Here is a 20269-nt window from a genome sequence, read left to right as displayed (position 1 = left end):
AGGGCAGTTCACACAACTGTGGTATCCCAGTACCGGAGTGCGTCCTGTCAGGTAAAAATTGCTTCAGGTGCCTGACCTAGGCCCAGTTGCTCAGGTGATGCTGTGATATTAATTATAATATTTGTTCTGTTAATTTATATTAGGGTGCACTGTATCTTTAAGGAATGTTCTGGATATCTGTGAGGAGGTATGATGCAGAGTACCCATGTGACCCTCGTTGCCCAATGGGAACCCCCATATTGCCCTGTGTATAGTGTAGAGGGGGAGGGGCTATTCAGTTCAGTTCTGGCCTAGCTCCAGACTAGTTTCAGTTCCTGCTGTGTGCAGAGCTCCATGTGAGCTGCAGTGTGGAAAGGAGTCGAAAGAAGTGTGAGGTGATTCCAAGGGAAATTTAAAGAAAATCTTTTATCAATTCCACCCTGCCATTCTGCAAGTGTTCCCCGCACAGGAGTTGGTGAGGTCATACCCCAGCGGTGTCAGTAAATTGGACCTTAGAAGAACCCTAGTCAGCATGGGATATCTCCAAGTCTGTCATATCTAAAAGCAAGTCAATACAAGTGGGTGAAAAGCACCATAAGTCCCAGCAAGACCACATGGCTCCCACGGGTTACCCTGCATCCATTCTACTCCACTCTGTACCACGAGTATTTTACCATCAGCTCCTGCCTCAGTAAACAGACAGTTATCCATAACCTGGCATGGGTATGTTTATTGCCCCATGCCTGGCCCAGGAGAAGCTGTCTACACCATGGATCGTGTGGGTTAATGGTGCCCTGGCGTCACAATTTGGCAAGTATATCTTGCACCCCCTGTGTCACCACACATGGCCACTGTTGTTTTTTTTTTTTTTACCAGAATAAATCCACAAAATTACATAAGAAAGGTATGGTTAGCATGGGGATAGCATGCCTGGGGCATAACACTAGGAGACAAAAATGAGTGGATAGCCTCTTTTTTACCATTTTCTCATGCAAGGAGGAACATATATATATATATATATATATATATATATATATATATATTTAAATACTGTCTCACTAGTGCCTTTTGACATAGACTTTTAGGGTAGCAGCTGGAACTCAACAATAGGTAAGTCTTACAAGATTCTGATTTAATTATGAAGAATATAGACATGATTATAGACATTTCTGTAGTCACAATTGCACACAGTCTATCACTTGCCGGCCTTAAGTTATTTTCAATACTAGCAGTGACAATATTTACAATATTCAATACATGCAGTCACTTAATTGACTCTTCCACCCTACGTATTATCGTAACCTCCATGTCTGGACCAGCGGCGCTGGCAGTAGCCGACCTCCCTAATGACATGTGCCAGGATTTGTCTGATTTTACAATCTGAGGTCAGTTCTACACATGGCTCAAATATCCATAAAGTTGTCAATTAGAGAGATACTAGAGACAAATTTTACAGTACATCATTATGAGACAGGTCGACCCGACCTGACTTGTTGTCCTACTTGAGTACATTGCATGCATAATACAGTAACAGCAAATAAAATACCATATGGAAGCACATCTCCATGTATTCCTCCCAAATAGTAACTCATGGGTGGAACTGGGGTACTATCTCTCATGGAATAGGTCAGTGGTATGGAGGCATATATTTTAGGCAATGCCCCAGGAAAAATTATTTTAAAAAAATGCGCTCCTCTCCATAAGGAAGAAAATTATCTCCCAGGAGCCAAACTTGAGCCTCCTCCAAAAGAAAGAGCCACCAATTTGTAGACTGCTGTTTTGTCAATCCAGAACAGGGTACCTGTCGGTCAAAGAGGTGCCTTAAGCTGGGGCAACATGGTGATTTTGCACACGAGAGGGGTCACACAATCAAAAATTGCAGGGCCATAATGTGTGGATCCCATTCCGTCTCACCAAAGGAAAGTAAATAGGATTGCACTGTGCCTTAAAAGAGGCCACCTTAGACATAGCTCAGGGTTGGTATTAAAGGGCTACTCCGGTGCTCCAGTGTTCGGAACACTTAGTTCAGAATGCTCGGAGCCGGAGGCCGTGATTGTACCGTCACAGCCATGCCCCCCTCGTGACATCACGCCATACCCCTTCCATTCATGTCTATGGGAGGGGGCGTGTCAGATGACACGCCCCCTCCCATAGACATGAATGGAGGGGCATGGTGTAACATCACAAGGGGGGTGTGGCCGTGATGTCATGGCCACTGCTGCAGGAACACAGCATTTGTTTAGAATGCCGGGTGCTGCGGGAGATTGCGGGGGACCCCCAGCAGCTGGACCCCCGTGATCAGACATCTTATCCCCTATCCTTTGGATAGGGGATAAGATGTCTAGTAGCAGACTACCCCTTTAAAGAACCCATAACCAGCTGTCTTCAAATGGGTAAGTCTTCCTTTATCATTGTCTTTAGACAGTTATTTGTGTCTAGAAAAGGCGCAAAAAAGGCGCAAGCAGGGTTTATTTGCGCCTTGTTTTGCACCTTTTGGTTTACACATTTTATGCTGATTTTCAGTTGCAATCCACTGATTTTGGCAATACACATGATATGGAAGGGTTTTATGAACTGTGCTTTTTTGTGAAAAGGTGCAAAAAAGGCGCAAAGCCACTGAAAAGTCTCTAAAACTACACCAGACTTAGCTTAGCTTTTTGGTGTATGTGAAGAGAGAAATTTCAGAAAATGTGTACCTGCTCTGTGACCAGGTAATTAATACATTTGGTGCTCCTATACATTACCAATACACAAAAAAAGGTGTAAAAAAATGCTTCACTTACACCTACAACCTACAATGATAAATGCGGCCAAGGAGTTTTACTTCTGTTTTTTTTTTTTTTTTTTTGTGGTATACTCCATCTCGGACCCACTAATGATGCACCCAATGATTCCTATTTACATTTATCGACCACCTGAGCCCATCAGTACACAGTGGTATTACATACATGTCAAGGGTAGCTATGATATCTGGGTTTAGACTTACATTCGGCCTTGGCACAGATAAGGCTGGTGGAAGGGTTGTGAAAGGACTTCAGTATGTGAGACACAGCAAGGCTTATGTCTTCATTACTTGGGTACAGGCTGACGGACGCAAACCGTAAATATTGTAGCTTGGGTGCTTCTTCTGGTCCCACCTTTATATGAGGAATCTAAAGGAAACAATAACGTAAAAGATCACACTGTAACCAATATTAACAATGAATGAATCTAGAACAATTAATTAGTTCATAAGATCATCTTTATTGTATTTCTAAATACATTCTTTGCTTTTTAGATGATGGACAAAAAGGTACTTGGATAAAGTATGGAGTAAAAGGGTTAATGCAAAATGTGAACCAAACTTATGCTTGAATAAGCAAATCGATCCTTCGTGAATGGACATCGGAAAAGTAACTCTTCAGGGCCAACAGTATAATCATCCTAGGCAGAGGCGTAACTTGTAGCTTCTGGGCCCCAATGCAAAATCTGTAACTGGGCCCCAATGTGCCACTTATAATACAGGTCTCTTATGAGGTCGATGTGCCTTGGGGCTCCCTTTGGCACCAGGGTCTTGGTGCGATTACTACCTATGCACTCCCTATAGTTACACCCCTGATCCTAGGCCACTATTACCTACCGTAGCTGATAATATTTTCTAATGCTGATCATTTCAATAGAGTGAAATCTTTCCAAAAGGCCACTTTTTAGAGAAGATCACCCTTGATCTAGACATTATTTGTTGGTGATTGGTTGTCATAGGCCTTGTGGCCTTTCTATCTATCTATCTTGGCCTTCTCCTTTCTATCCTTTAAAAGGGTACTCTACCTCTAGACAGAGTCTAATCGCAGGGCTCCCTGCTGCACCAGGCGTTCGTTTAGAGCGTCGGGTGCTGCGCCGGAGGCTCCTGACATCACGGCCGCACCCTGCTCGTGGTATCACAGCCACGCCCCCTCAATGCAAGTCTATGGGAGGGGGCATGGCCGTGATGCCACATGCGGGGCACAGCCGTGACATCACAAGCGGGGTGCGGTCAGGACGTCACAAGCCTCCGCCCCACATCGGCAGTCATCCAGAAGTTCCCTCCGGGCACTGGATGTCTAGAGTGCTGTAGCCGAGATCTGACATCCTTTGGATAGGGGATACGATGTCTAGGGGCGGATTACCCCTTTAAGATGACCATCTCTATAGGAGACTATTTTCCACAGAAGTCTGGGGAACATAAAGGCCAGGAAAGCAAGGCAAACTCATAGTCATGTTCCAGGAATCAATCCAGGACTATATCACCCTTGTGGCCTTGTGCATTGTCCTGCCAACAGATAAGTAATAGAAAAGTAATCACTTTGTTATGCTGTATTTCAGTGTCTAATGGCCACCGTGCTCTACTAAAGTGGCCATTCAATGTACATCATCATTGTTATACATATATATTCCTCTTCATTTGCTTCCCTCCTATAACATTGCCTAAGTACAAAAATGTGACCATAATGTTTTTTTACTTAGCAAAAGTGTTATAAATAAATGCAGGTATGAGCTATCGCTGCAATTGTAACAATCTGTATAATAAAGATAACATGGTTGTAAAAAAAATAAAAACCACAAAAATCAATGGAGAGCTGTTCTTTTTTCCCCTCTCCCTTACAAAAAAAATAATAAAAGTTTTTCAGTAATTTATATGTTCCTCAAAATTTATCTCATAAAATAGGATTTGTTTTGTAACAAAATAAAAATAGGCTAATATACAGCTACATTGATGGAAAAATAAAAAAGTTATGGCTCTTAGAATGCAATGACATCAAAATTGTCATTGTGTTATTATTGTGCATAAGCGGTACATCCTAAAAAAAAAATGTAAAAAATTTAAAAAAATCTACATATATTTGGTATTGCCAACACATATAAGAAAAAGAACAAATTAATTTATGCTTCATAGTGAAAATGTAAATTTACAAAAAATAGACCATAGAAGTATTGCTGTTTTTTTCTTCATTACCCCCAAAAAGGTTAAAGAGTACCTGTCATGAAACCATATTTTCTAAACTAACTCAGATTATTTTTCCTAACTACTCCCTACACCACTCCTGCCCTTAAAAACATTTTCCAAGCTTTAAAATGCTGTGTATCATACTTTTCCCTTGCTCACATTGTGTGAGCTCCTGGCAGGAGAAAGTGGGCGTTCCCCAGCAGGCGCAACCTCACTGAAACCCGCGAGAGCTGTGCCTCACCATGCCCTGCATGCACTTCCTAAGTTTGGTCTCCCGCCAGGCCGGGAGGAGACCAAACTAACTGTTTGACTTGCGTAGGGAAAAGAACAGAGCCACCTAGTGGCCATTTTTTCAATCACATTAAAAACATGTAAAGATTGAGAATTTTAACAGCAAGTAAATAGAAAAGTAGCCTCATATCCCTTGACAAAGCTGATCCGTCAGCGAAACCTCGGGGAGGCTAACAGTTTATTGTTTTAAACAGCGTGTTTAAGAGTGGTATAAGAAACAAAGATAGGGTAAAGCTTGGTAATAATGGTGTGCAGGAAGCACAAGCACACCAAATATACGGTATATAAACACCCAAGCTTATTAGAGATCTATCATTAAAAATGGAGACTCTAACACTCTCCCGAAACACACCACCACTGAACCGCTGATAATTTTAAAATAAGTGTGGGGTTGTTTCTTAATTAAAAATATAATAAAGTGATCATTTTAAAGGAGGGTTTCTAGTAAGGGTTTTTCACCGCAAGGGGGCAACCCCTTAAAGGTTGTATACGATTTATAATTACATAAGGAACAATATACAGTGGGGCAAAAAAGTATTTAGTCAGCCACCAATTGTGCAAGTTCTCCCACTTAAAAAAAGATGAGAGAGGCCTGTAATGTTCATCATAGGTTATAACCTCAACTATGAGAGAAATAATGAGAGAAAAAATCCATGAAATCACATTGTCTGATTTTTAAAGAATGTATTTGCAAGTTATGGTGGAAAATAAGTATTTGGTCAATAACAAAAGTTCATCTCAATACTTTGTTATATACCTTTTGTTGACAATGACAGAGAGACTGGCTAGGCCACTCCAGGACCTTGAAATGCTTCTTACTAAGCCACTCCTTGGTTGCCCGGGCGGTGTGCTTGGGATCATTGTCGTGCTGAAAACCCAGCCACGTTTCATCTTCAATGCCCTAGTTGATGGAAGGAGGTTTTTCACTCAAAATCTCCCTTAACAGAAAAACAGGCCCAAAGCATGATGTTTCCACCCCCATGCTTCACAGTAGGTATGGTGTTCTTTGGATGCAACTCAGCATTCCTTCTCCTCCAAACACAACGAGTTGAGTTTTTACCAAAATGTTCAACTTTAGTTTCATCTGACCATATGACATTCTCCCTATACTCTTCTGGATCATCCAAAGGCTCTAGCAAACTTCAGACGGGCCCCGACATGTACTGGCCTAAGCAGGGGGACAGGTCTGGCACTGCATGATTTGAGTCCCTGGTGGCGTAGTGTGTTACTGATAGTAGCCTTTGTTACTTTGGTCCCAGCTCTCTGCAGGTCATTCACTAGGTTCCCCGTGTGGTTCTGGGATTTTTGATCACCGTTCTTGTGATTATTTTGACACCACGGGGTAAGATCTTGCGTGGAGCCCCAGATCGAGGGAGATTATCAGTGGTCTAATAACAAGTTCAAACAGGAGCCATTAATACAGGTAACGAGTGGAGGACATAGGGGACTCTTAAAGAAGTTAAAGGTCTGTGAGAGCCAGAAATCTTGCTTGTTTGTAGGTGACAAAATACTTATTTTCCACCATAATTTGCAAATAAAGACCCACATTTATCATTGTAGGTGTAAGTGAAGAATTTTTTACACCCTTTTTTGTGTGCTGGTAATGTGTAGGAGCACCAAATGTATTAAATGGTCACAGAGCATTTGATAATTTTTGTGCAGGTAAAGATTTTCTGAAATTTCTCTCTTCACATACACTAAAAAAGCTACGCCGGGTCTGGGATGGTGAAGTTTTAGACACTTTTCAGTGGCTTTCCACCTTTTTTGTGCCTTTTGACAAACATTTCAGTCCACGGCATACGCTGAATTGAAAAGCGTGTACTGCTACTCCAAAACATCTGGAATGACAAATATTCTACCATCAAAAGGCGCAAAATAACACACAGTGCGCCAAAATAGCGCCTTTTGTACGGAGAAAAAAAGGTGTAAACTCATTGATAAATGTCGGCCAAAATCTTTAAAAAATCAGACAATGTGATTTTATGGATTTTTTTGCTCATTACAGCCTCTAATCTTTTTAAGTGGGGAAACTTGCACAATTGGTGGCTGAATAAATACTTTTTTTGCCCCCTGGATTGAAAGTTTAGTTTGGTGACAGGAACTCTTTAATACAAGTTAAATAAATAATAAGGACCCCGAAATGACACCATTGAAAAATACACCTCATCAGACAAAAACAACTGTACATTGTTATGGCTCTTAGAATACAATGAGGAAAAATAAAATAATAATCATCTTTTGTCAGGGGGCTACAGCTAGAGTTGTGATACACTTGAGTTGGCTGATTCATGTGTAGCTGACATTGCATCAGCTGGGACCCCACCTAACAGGTTTGCTTGAATGCTTCCCTAACCCCTTTAGACCCAGCATATTTGGGTCTTAAAGGGAACCTGTCACATTTAAAAAAGCAGTCATTACTGATCCTATCATATTATAGAGCAGGAGGAGCTGGACAGAGTAATGTATAATTTTATGTGAAAAAAATCTCTAAACCTCTGCTTATTCTGGGCTTAAGAGTCTAGTGGGCGGTCCTAATCAGCCTGGCCTACGCCTAAATTAACAGTGGCTTAGATTAATAAATGACAAGTTACAATGAATCTTTTTACCACAAAACTACAGGTATATATATCAATCTTCTCAGTTCCTCCTGCTCTATAACACGGTAGGACCAGTTAGGACTGCCTTTTTAATGGAATAGGTTTCCTTTAAAGGGGTACTCCGGGGGAAAACATTTATTTTTAAATCAACTGGTGCCAGAAAGTTAAACAGATTTGCAAATTGCTTCTATTAAAAAATCTTTATTCTTCCAGTACTTTTTAGCAGCTGTACGCTACAGAGGAAATTCTTTTCTTTTTGAATTTCTTTTTTGTCTTGTCCACAGTGCTCTCTGCTGACACCTGATGCCCGTATCAGGAACTGTCCAGACAGTTGCTGAAACGGACAGAGGTGTCAGCAGAGAGCACTGTGATTAGACTGGAAAGAACTACACAACTTCCTGTGGAGCATACAGCAGCTGATAAGTACTGGGAGGATTAAGATTTTTAAATAAAAGTCATTTACAAATCTCTATAACTTTCTGGCACCAGTTGTTTTGAAAGCTTTTTTCTTCCTCCGGAGTACCCCTTTAAAGAAGCATTCAAGCAAAAAGACATTTTCTGACATTTTTCGGGGATATCTGATAGGTGAGGTCCTAGGTTGGCACCTACAGCTGTAGCCAAGAGGCCAGTGACTTTTAATGCCAGGTAGTCAATTCCAGCCTTTTATGGCTTATTTTCCGGGACAAGTGTGCGCCAAATTGGTCTTAGTCCCCATTAATAATATTTTGCAGTGTTTTTCCCCTATTTCTGTGTCTCCATAGCCTGGCGCTGATCTGCCTGCTGAGTAATTATCTCCAGGGTGCCTGGAGAGACCGCGCTGATGTGTCCTTTCTGCTGTGTATGGGCGCAGTGAATTTCCTCTGCCTCATTTCACTGCCTCTCTCTGCTGCTGTAAAGGAAAGCAATAATTACTTTTTAATAATCCTATTTACTTTTAAACGCTGCCTTAATTAATGTACTGTAGTGTATCTCTTTGTTCCATATGTGTGATGTCTCCATGAAATGGTATTTTTGATCCTCAGAAAATCGAGTCGCTTCTCCTCAATATGTTTTTCACCAGAGTTAACACAATGTAAGAAGGTGCAGCTTAGTTCCAGAAGCGTTTTTTATAAGGAAGCGGTGGCCAAGCCCCGGGTCAGAACTATACTGTATGGATCTTGAGGAACGATGGATCCTAGAAAGTCCTCCTGTCACATTTTCAAAGACAAACATTTTAAAAAGTACTTAAAGGGTATCTATCACTTAAAAAAAAGTTTTTATATGTTAAAGAGAAAGCTGTTTCTACTAACTTTCTACATATATGCTATTAAATTTTATTTTTATATGTTTATGTTAACTTGGAAAAACCCACCACTAGGGGGCTCCCTACATGTCCTGGCCGCTAGATTTCCGACTCATGCCAGGCCAGCAGCCAATCTGACTGCAGCCGGGACACGTGACAAGCACAGCGCTGCTCCCTGCCTGTCAATCAGGCCGGCTGGAGCGAGCGCTGTGCCCACAGCAGCGGTAAACATGGCCAGCAGGCCGGTTGGAGACAGGTGACAGAGCTATGGAAGAAGTTCTCACCTTCTCCCAGCCGGCCTGCAGCTTCACCGCTGCTTCTCCCCTGCCCCGGACACCAGCGGAAACCAGGGAAGCGGTCCCCCAATCCCCCCCCCCCCCAGCAGGTTTCCGTGATGTCACGCCTGCTGGGGCACACCCACATCCTCCTGCTGGAAAGGAAGGTGAGATACACAGCTTTGTAAAGCTCTTAAATTTTTTTTAAGAGCGGGGGGGGGGATTGGGGGCTGTTAGGTGTAGTTAGGGAGCATAGCCGAAGTCAGTTTAGGATAGTTTACTTAGTGATAGATACTCTTTAAAGAGTACGTGTCATGATCTTGTTAAATTTTGTAATCCTCCCAGCTCAGTGTGAGATGAGCTTTGATTGGCTGAGGCTGCACACACACCCCTCAGAACTCCAGACTGCATTTCCTGATTTTGCCAGGAGTCCAAAGTCTGTGCAAGAGGTGGGGGAAAATGTGTTCTGGACAAGTAGGGGGACACCTAGTGGCAGCTTTTTTTAAACACAAATAAAACATAGAAAACTTCATTTTTTTTTTTTTTAAACAAAGTACATTAGAAATTTTTTATTTACCATAAGGAGTGCAATAGCAAAAATTTGCTTTCATGACAGTGGCCATTTAAATGGTCAGCCTTCTCACCCACACTAAACCCAATACACTGGGTTATAGTGTGGGTGAACAGGAGTCCGAAGAAGGATCACTGACTAAAATATGTACCTTAGGTCCGGAGATATGTCCCACCGAAGGTCTACTGCTATATTCCGTTAATTGCGCTCAGGAGGCCGGCCCCGGCTGATCAATTCTCATATTTATTGTCGGGAGTCACAAACAATAAATATGAAAATTGAGCTGGCAAGGCCCCCACCTCCAGCACCCAATTCCCAGAATATAGCAGTGGATCTTCATTGGGACCTAAGGTATGAATTTTAGTCAGTGGCCCCTCATTGGACCCCTATTCACCCACACCTCTTTCACCATTTTAACTCATCAGACCCTGGGATTCTCATTGCGAGGGTCCGATAAGCATCCCAAACCCACCAGTACCCGTCGGTAAGCCTTTGGATGAAGTGATCGGCATTGGTCATGACATCAATAGGATTAATGGTGAACACCAGCATTATCGAAGATGTCTGCCATTAGTGGCCGGTCCCACAGTCTTTTAAGCGAACGCAGATTCAAGCCGTCAACGTACATGTGCGGTAAGTACCAGGGAACAGCGACATACATGTATGTCGTGTGTCCTCTATGGGTAAAATGAAGCATTCTAGTTGAGGGACCTTTTACAGATATTGCAATGGGACTGTACATCTTCACCTCTGTCTAGAAGTAATGGATCTTTCTCCTTACTGAAGTAATAATTGTAAGCATCTAGGTGACGCTGTGTAGCTCTGTGGCTTTTCTCTTGATTAATAATTCATTGGTTGACAAAAACATGATCTCCGTTCTACGTGAAGCCAATATATACATAATGGGGGAGATTTATCAAAACCTGTCCAGAGAAAAGTTTCCCAGTTGCCCATAGCAACCAATCAGATCACTTCTTAAATTTTTCAGAGGCCTTGTTAAAAGTGAAAGAAGCGATCTGATTGGTTGCTATGGGCAACTCAGCAACTTTTCCTCTGGACAGGTTTTGATAAATCTCCCCCAATGTGTCCCCTACTGTGACTAATGTACATACGGTTTCATATGTCGTACAGTAGATAAATCAATGTGACTAGAATAACTAATAGTTGGAATAGACATAAAACATGTCTTCCAGATGACTTCCCTTCTCCAACAAGGCAGGCCACTTTTCTCTTCCAGTTGTGGGACTGAGAAGTTATGGCTGTGTTCACACGTTCAGTTTTATAATTGTAATTATTGAATATGAAGCTAGAAATGTATTAAAAAAGAAAAGTTAGTGTCTCAGTGTTATCTTTGTATGTGTTCTCCATTTAAGATCAGTTCCTGGATTTGATTTCAGTTATTGCAATTAAAAACAAATCAAATTTGTAAAAAATTAAATAAAACAAATCAAATTTGTAAAAAAAAATTAAAATTTTAAAAGGCAACTTTAAAGGGGTACTCCGGTTATGTAAAAATTATCCCCTGTTCACAGGATAGGGGATAAGTGTCTTACTGCTGGGGGCCTGTCCCTTACCTTGGAACACTCCAGCCTCCATATTTTTAGGCGAACTGGTCTCGGGAATGACTGCCTACTACCAATCATTGGTTTAGAGGGCATTGCCACTAAGCCAGTATATGTCCGGGGCTGTCTGAAGTTTGCTAGAGAGAATTCGGATGATCCAGAAGAGTATTGGGAGAATGTCATATAGTCAGATGAAACAAAAGTAAAACTTTTTGGTAAAAACTCAACTCGTCGTGTTTGGAGGAGAAAGAATGCTAAGTTGCATCCAAAGAACACTATACCTACTGTGGAGTATGGGGGTGGAAAAATCATGCTTTGGGGCTGTTTTTCTGACAAGGCACCTGGACGACTGATCCGTGTAAAAGAAAGAATTAATGGGGCCATGTATCATGAGATTTTGAGTGAAAACCTCCTTCCATCAGCAAGGGCATTGAAGATGAAACATGGCTGGGTCTTTCAGCATGACAATGATCCCAAACACACCATCCCGCGCAATGAAGGAGTGGCTTTGTGAGAAGTATTTCAAGGTCCTGGAGTAGTCTAGCCAGTCTCCAGATCTTAAACCCATAGAAAACCTTTGGAGGGAATCGGAAGTCCGTATTGCCCAGCAACAGCCCCAAAACATCACTGCTCTAGAGGAGATCTGCATGGAGGAATGGGCCAAAATACCAGCAATGGTTTGGGAAAACCTTGTGAAGAATTACAGAAAACATTTGAATTCTGTCATTGCCAACAAAGGGTATATAACAAAGTATTGAGATGAACTTTTGTTATTGACCAAATGCTTATTTTCCACCATAATTTGGAAATTAATTCTTTAAAAATCAGACAATGTGCTCTTATGGATTTTTTTTTATCATTATGTCTCTCATAGTTGAGGTATACCTATAATAAAAATTACAGGCCTCTCTTGCACAATTGGTGGCTGACTAAATACTTTTTTGCCCCACTGTATATGTATATATATATATATATATATATATATAAACATCCTCCTAAATTGCCCTAATAACTATCCCTTGGAACATTCATTAACATAATCTAGTCCCTATTCAGCGACGTTCCCTTTCATCATTATATAGAAAGATTTTCACCTCTGAAGATCCCGCCAACCAAAGCGTGAGATCTATAAAAAGACTCTAAAGACAAAAGGGCTAACAAAATAGCAAATGAATGCTGTAATAGAATCAGCTGTTTCACCCTAGAAGGCCAGGTGCGGGGAATGTAATGAGCTTGTATGGTGAAGTCTACACATATGTAAATGGGGGGAGCTGTAATGTGTCCTTGTTATAGGCTCCGTTTGACCACCACAAGGGACAGGAGGCAATTACAGCGCTCTGAGAAAGGAAGACTTGGGAATTGTCGGGTTCATTTCATGTGCGCTCCCTTTCATTTTATAACCATGGTTTTTACTAACAATACATTATGTCTTTGAAGGGGATGTATGAGATAAAAAAAAAAAAAAAAGTCCAGAAGCAGCATCCTGTAGATGTGGAGCTTTGTCACCCAGTCTGTGGCATTTTTCTGCTTAAAGTGTACGTGTTGTCAACAAAAACTTTTTATATACTGTAGCGAATACCATTATATGTATATTTGTAATTTACATTGGTTAAAAAATGTGTATATTTTTGGGTGAAAAATGCTGTCCCTGCAGCTATTGCCTGTGTGTCTCTATGAGGAGTCCAAATACAGGAAGTGTGGGCAGGACTACCAGGGCTCTGTGCAGGCTTTTGGCTTTTCAATCATCCTGATTTATCCGGGGGCGTGTCACAGAGCCCTGCATGTCCTCAGTGTACAGAGCCCCGCTTGTCCTCAGTGTACGGAGCCCTGCTTGTCCTCAGTGTACAGAGCCCTGCCTGCCCTCAGTGTACAGAGCCCTGCTTGTCCCCAGTGTACAGAGCCCTGCCTGCCCTCAGTGTACAGAGCCCCGCTTGTCCTCAGTGTACAGAGCCCTGCTTGTCCTCAGTGTACAGAGCCCTGCCTGCCCTCAGTGTACAGAGCCCTGCTTGTCCTCAGTGTACAGAGCCCTGCCTGCCCTCAGTGTACAGAGCCCTGATTGTCTTCACTGTACAGAGCCCTGATTGTCCTCACTGTACAGAGCCCTGATTGTCCTCAGTGTACAGAGCCCTGCTTGTCCTCAGTGTACAGAGTCCTTCTTGTCCTCAGTGTACAGAGCCCTGCTTGTCCTCAGAGTACAGAGCCCTGCTTGTCCTCAGTGTACAGAGCCCTGCTTGTACTCACTGTACAGATCCCTGATTGTCCTCACTGTACAGAGCCCTGCTTGTCCTCAATGCACAGAGCCCTACTTGTCCTCACTTTACAGAGCCCTGCTTGTCCTCAGTGTACAGAGCCCTGCTTGTCCTCAGGGCCCAGAGCCCTGTAAAAATCCTTCAGTGCTAGGGCCGTGAGGACATGAGCCATCACCATTGACAGCAATGCAGTTCACACTGATGTCTGCTAAAAGAATGAATATGTTTATTCTTTCGGAGGGCCTTTAGTCCGGAATTTCCATTGCAGAGTTGATGTGGGTGTATCGAGTGAAAATGGTCTTGAGCCAAAAAAAAAGGTCTGAAAATAGAAGGGGGCATGACTAGAAGGGGGATGCAGAGCGGAGCTTGTGGAGTAAGGTACTGGAAGTCCCATATACTTTAGACAAGAACCCCGACCATGTCAAATGGGAGAGGGTTAGGGCTAATTTTACTATATTTTTAGGTGACATATAAGTTTCATGTGAAATGTGAAGTTTCATCAAAATATCTCCAGCCGTTTAGGAGTGAGAATGGAATATATATATATATGCACACACACATATAGATTATAATTATTATGATCATCAACATCTATAATACACTGTATATATCGTATGTTTTCTTATTATTGTTTATTATTAAATATCTTTTTTTCATTACATCAATTAAAGGCAATGGAGCCAATTTATCATTGTTCTTTCACCTATTGTTTCGTACAATTTGCACCATGGCCATTTTTACTTCTGCATATATATATATATATATATATATATATATATATATATATATATATAAAATTTATGCCTTTCCTTGCCAGCCTACATTTTCGGAGGCATAGTTTAGCTGGAAAAAGGTTTTTAGACATATTTATTATTTGTGACTTTTTATAAAGGTCACTAAAGCTCACTCCATTCAATGGGTAGCGTAGAAATCCACACAACATAAAAAGTGCATTGAAGAATGTTTAAAATTCAATACCTTGTGCAAAAACATTCTACATTTAGCATGCCCGATAATGGCAAAAGAGGAGTGAAAATGTTGCAAATAAGAAACCCCCCTCCAATATTTTTTAGTTCTATTCCTGTGTCAAGTTATAAGAGGTTGAATTTAAAACAAGGCTCCTGAGAAAAAAAACACTCTGTGTCAAACCTGTCCCTGTCACTGTAATCTGGTAGTTAAAGAGGACCTGTAGTTAACCCCCAAAAATGAGTTCGTGTTATCATATCATTCCCTTCAGGGCATAAAGCCCCTCCGGGACTAAGCCCTTTACTACGGTTACCCCTTAAAATATCACTTTTATTGTTTTACTTTAAAAATTCCATTCCCCAAAACTGTGCAAATAATACAAAGGTGCATTAAAACACAACCTAGGTATTGGTTTTAGGTCCTTCTTGGACCTCTATTAGGCTGGAGGTATTATTATAGGATCATAACTTCCATATCCCTATTTCTATGGGTATGTTGTAATAATTCCCTTCATTGGGATCCTCTAAATCTCCTATTATTCCAACCCTAGGTTCCTGGTTAAAACACTATCTTCAGTATTGCCCCGACGTTTCGCCGGAAAGAACCGGCTTTCTCAAGGTGCAGGCTTTCTCAAGGGGCAAGGTGTCCTGCACCTCGAGAAAGCCGGTTGTTTCCGTCGAAACGTCGGGGGAATACTAAACATAGTGTTTTAACCAGCAAACTAGGGTTGGAATAAGAGGAGATTTGGAGGATCCCAATGATGGGAATTATTACAACATAACCCATAGAAATAGGGATATGGAAGTTATGATCCTATAATAATACCTCCAGCCTAATAGGGTTGGCCAAACATAGGGATGCTGATCTCATAGCAATCAGAAGAAATTCAGCCTTTAAAGGGGTACTCTGGAGGAAAACAAAAATTTCAAATCAGCTGGTGCTAGATAATTATACAAGTTTGTAAATTACTTCTATTTAAAGTCTTAAGCCTTACAGTACTTATCAGCTGCTGTATGCTCCAAAGAAAGTTATGTAGTTCTTTCCAGTGCTCTGCTACTACCTCTATCCATGTCAGGAACTGTCCGGAGAGGTTTGCTATGGGGATTTGCTCCTACTCTGGACAGTTCCTGACATAGACAGAGGTGGCAGTAGAGAGCACTGTGGTCAGACTGGAAAGAACTACACAACTTCCTCTGGTGCATACAGCAGCTGATAACTGCCAGAAGAAAATTACTAATTCGTATAACTTTCTGGCACCAGTTGACTTTAAAAAACATTTTTTTCCTCCAGAGTACCACTTTAATTTTCTAGCACAGGAAAAAAAATCTAAAGACTATCCCATAATATGCCAGGAGCTGGAGATGTCCCGTAGGAGCAAGAAAGAAAAATCCTTGTTGCGGCACTCACTCTGTAGTAGCTGGCGGTGACCAGAGAAGGTATGTCTGTCCTAAATAGGCAATAACCGATACGGACAGATAGAATAATGAAACAAAGTGTATTTTATTGAATAAAATACCGGGCTACCCGTTGCGAGGGGTAGGACCCCCTCTTCAGCAGGTCCAACCGCGGTTTTTATTCATACATAATGATGCTATGTAACACTGTAAGACTTTTGGACCTGATGAAGAGGGGGTACTGCCCTTCGCAACGCGTAGTCCGGTATTTTATTCAATAAAATACACTTTGTTTCTTTATTTTACTTGTCCATATCGGTTACTGCCTATTTAGGACATACATACCTTCACCGGTCACCCCCAGCTACTACTGAGCGAGCGCCGCAACGAGGATTTTTTTTTCTTGCTCCTACGGGACATCTCCAGCTCTCCTCTACCGGTCAGAGACCTTCTCCGACACGGGATCGGGTGTCACGCTCCATTAGATTTTGTACTCTGTGTACAACATCCCCAGGTGAGCACATTCCTATATGCACTGCTCATACCAATCTCCACCGGAAGAACGGCACAGGTTGCGCCCCTTGCTTGTCTCCCCCTCCCTCCTTTTTGTTATTTGTGCATAATATGCCAGGAGGGATGCCATGGGGCCATCAGATACAACACCACCTCAAGCTATCATATTTTGGCTAAGGGATGAATTAAATTTTTTTTACAATGTAGAATATCAGTTGTTCTCATTGTCCCCTGCCTATAAGTTTATTATGGTTATACTGGTGTATATAGGTTTACATGATTTCCGAGCATATTACAAACTCAGCCCTGTTACATATGACGGCTTGGCTCTGCTATATTGGCTCTGTTATATTGGCTCTGCGTGGCAGGCATCCAAAACATCCACTTTTGAGTGTTATGCAATCCTGATAGAAAATGATCTGGGATAAAAATCTGCCTGTTAAGGCGACAAGGTCAGTGAACAAGAGCTCACCCTCCATCAGGTGCTCAGATAGACAGATCTAACAGTGTCGCTTATTGCCGTAATGACATCTATCAAATGTCATGTGCAGGAACCACAGTGCAGAGACAGGATCATCTCCATTTCCCAGGGTAAAATTATTGTCTTTTAGGTGTCGTAATATTCGCAGTCAAAGTGCATGAAATGTGCTACAATCGTACTAGAAACATTGGTAAATCCGACCTCTCCAGTCAACTAATATGCTGGAATTTTTGCCTATGTAGAAATGTCACCTTGTCACCCAACTTGTTTCTCCCATTTTAATTTTATATTTATTTTTTACTCTTGTTTGTTTCTTAGGGTCTATTCACACGGCAGAATTTCTGCATGCAGAATTCTGCCTCAAATGAAAGCCCAATAGACTTCTTTGGGATTCCGCACTCCCATTAACACTTCTGAATTTCTACAAGCGGAAATTCTGCCGTGTGAATGGGAGTGCGGAATCCCATAGAAGTCTATTGGGCTTTCATTTGAGGCAGAATTCTGCATGCAGAAATTCTGCCGTGTGAATAGAGGAGTAAAGTGTGCTATTCTCCCAAGCCATTCTAATGATCAGTGGAGGTCCCAGTAATGAGACCCCAACGGAATAAAAATTTTCACTTGTCTCTGTGACATGTCAAAGTTTTTTGAAATGACAGGGGCACATTAGACACGATCACTAACTCCAGTTTAGCTCCATGGTCTGAAATTCATCTCAGTTTAGGCCGCTGATTTGCCTTTCTAGCATGTTCCTAGGTGAAACTCTGCTTGTTCAGATTGGCTGCTATGTATAAACACAAGCCCATCGCAGTCCATCCGCCAGTGTACAGAAAACAGGAGGACAGAATTGTTATAAACTACTCTTAGTTACACTCATACAGAGAAATAAAAGATGGTCAGGCACACATTCACTGAAGCAAATGTCCTTAAAGGGGTACTCCGCCCCTGGCATTTTATCCCCTATCCAAAGGATAGGGGATAAGATGTTAGATTGCCGCGGTCCCTCTGCTGGGGACTCCGGGGATCGCCGCTGCGGCACCCCACTATCATTACTGCGCAGAGCGAGTTCGCTCTGTGCGTAATGACGGGCAATACAGGGGCCGGAGCAGCGTGACGTCATAGCTCCGTCCCTCATGACATCACGGCCCGTCCCCTTAATGCAAGTCTATGGCAGGGGGTGTGACGACCTCCACGCCCCCTCCCATAGACTTGTATTGACGGGGGCGGGCAGTGACGTGACGAGGGGCAGAGCCGTGACGTAACGATGCTTCGGCCCCTGTATTGCCCGCCATTACGTGCAGAGCGATCTCGCTCTGCGCAGTAATGATAGCGGGGTGCTGCAGCAGTGATCCCCGGGGTCCCCAACAGCGGGACCGTGGCGATCTGACATCTTATCCCCTATCCTTTGGATAGGGGATAAGATGTCTAGGGGCGGAGTACCCCTTTAAGGCTCGGTTCTTACCACGTTTTTGCAGTACAGTTCACGTATCAGGTTTTTGATTAAAAAAAAACGGATTCCTCAAAACTGGACTAAACTGTATCAAAACGTGTGTACAAATTTTAATCCGTATATAGTTTGAAAAATTATGTCCGGTTGCATCAGTGTTTTAAAAAAAAAAAAATGTATACGTTTTTAACTTTTCATTCCATTATGAATAAAGTTTTGCTTGTTTGATTAAAATTCCAAGAAAAAAACTGTGCAAAGTAAAAAACCGTATGGTGAAAACTGGATGGAACCGTACGCACGTACTGTTCTGTACGGTTCCCGTTGACTCCTATGATAAAAAAAAATAAAATGTATACCTTTCAATACGGTTTTTCACCTGGACCAAAAACCGTGGTAGGCTGCGGTTTTGGGTACGGGGAAAAAAATGGACAAAACCGTACAAGATACAAAATGGACACAACCTGATGCATCGTTTGGCATACGGTTTTTAATGGAGAGTCAATGCATACGGTTTTCAATGCGGTTCGTACGGTTTTCAAATTAAAAACGTATACGGGAACTGTATTGCAAAAGCGTGGTGTGAACCCGACCTTAGTTAGGAGGACCCCGTGAATTTGCTTCAAATATCTGGTCAGTAGTCTGAGCCCTGCAGGTACTTGTAAGGTTAATTGGATAGATTGGAAATAGGAAAGAAATACTTTGATGTACCCAGTTGTATCCACGTTATACATATCCCATGGAGCCCATGGACTGTTATAAACGCATATGGTTTTGCCATATGTATGAGCCCTACCTAAAAAAAATCTCATAAAGGACAGTCCATTCAGATCCCTTCCAGCATGGTACCATAGCAATGACGACATCTGGATTGAAATATTTTTGTGTAGGTCAAGGGTCAGCCTTTTGGTCAGAAAGTGTCAGGACCCAATGGATATTATGATCTTTACTACCTCCTAACCTGTGATATGTGGAGACCCCTTCAGTAGGAGAAAACGGAAGATGTCCAGCACCAGAAAGGCAGGTAAAAACTTGTTTATTGAGGTACAAAAGTGACAAACAGCATATCGAGGAGCGTAGAGCCTACGCGTTTCAGGCTAAAGAGCCCTTAGTCATGGCATGATGCCATGACTAAGGGCTCTTTAGCCTGAAACGCGTAGGCTCTACGCTCCTCGATATGCTGTTTGTCACTTTTGTACCTCAATAAACAAGTTTTTACCTGCCTTTCTGGTGCTGGACATCTTCCGTTTTCTACTAATTGCACGTGGAAGGGAACGCCACCCTGCCGGTCTACAGCACAGAAGCCAGGATACGGGGATAGAGCAGCACCTTTGCACTGTGGACCACTTCAGTAGGACCTTCATCAACCACATACCAGCAGTCCCGAGTGTGGAGGGACAACCTGTGTAAGATTTATGCAAATTCCACCCAAAAAGGGCACAATCAGGGGTGCTCCAAGCTGTTCAGGGGCATTCCTAATGGTGGGGCTTATATGTTGACAAGTATGGAATCCCATGCTGAAGACACGTCCTATTACTATGCCGTCTATCACAGTACGTGCCATAGCCGAGAACTCAACAATAGCACTGATTTCCCATTTATGATGGAGGCCAATGTTTTCTATTGTAATAGGCAGTTAAGGTTAATTTTTAAAGGGACGATAACCTCATTCATCAGAGCCCACAAGGATTTCCTATCAGGGATA

The 20269-nt window shown here is 42.2% G+C and overlaps 1 protein-coding gene across 4 annotated transcripts in view; it reads right to left on the bottom strand.

Annotated features, from left to right (window-relative positions):
• The window catches only part of GRIK5 (glutamate ionotropic receptor kainate type subunit 5), a 354857-nt gene that overhangs the window by 105403 nt on the left and 229185 nt on the right, over positions 1 to 20269 (bottom strand). For all 4 annotated transcript variants that reach the window (XM_056542912.1, XM_056542911.1, XM_056542909.1 and 1 more), the window contains one exon: positions 2966 to 3131. In XM_056542912.1, coding sequence (XP_056398887.1) covers positions 2966 to 3131 — 166 coding nt within the window. The remainder of the gene's footprint in view (positions 1 to 2965; positions 3132 to 20269) is intronic.

The sequence above is a fragment of the Hyla sarda genome, chromosome 10 (genome assembly GCF_029499605.1).
Source record: "Hyla sarda isolate aHylSar1 chromosome 10, aHylSar1.hap1, whole genome shotgun sequence".
NCBI lineage: Eukaryota > Metazoa > Chordata > Amphibia > Anura > Hylidae > Hyla > Hyla sarda.
Note: the sequence above shows the minus strand (reverse complement) of the source record. Positions and strands in the feature narration are given on the sequence as shown.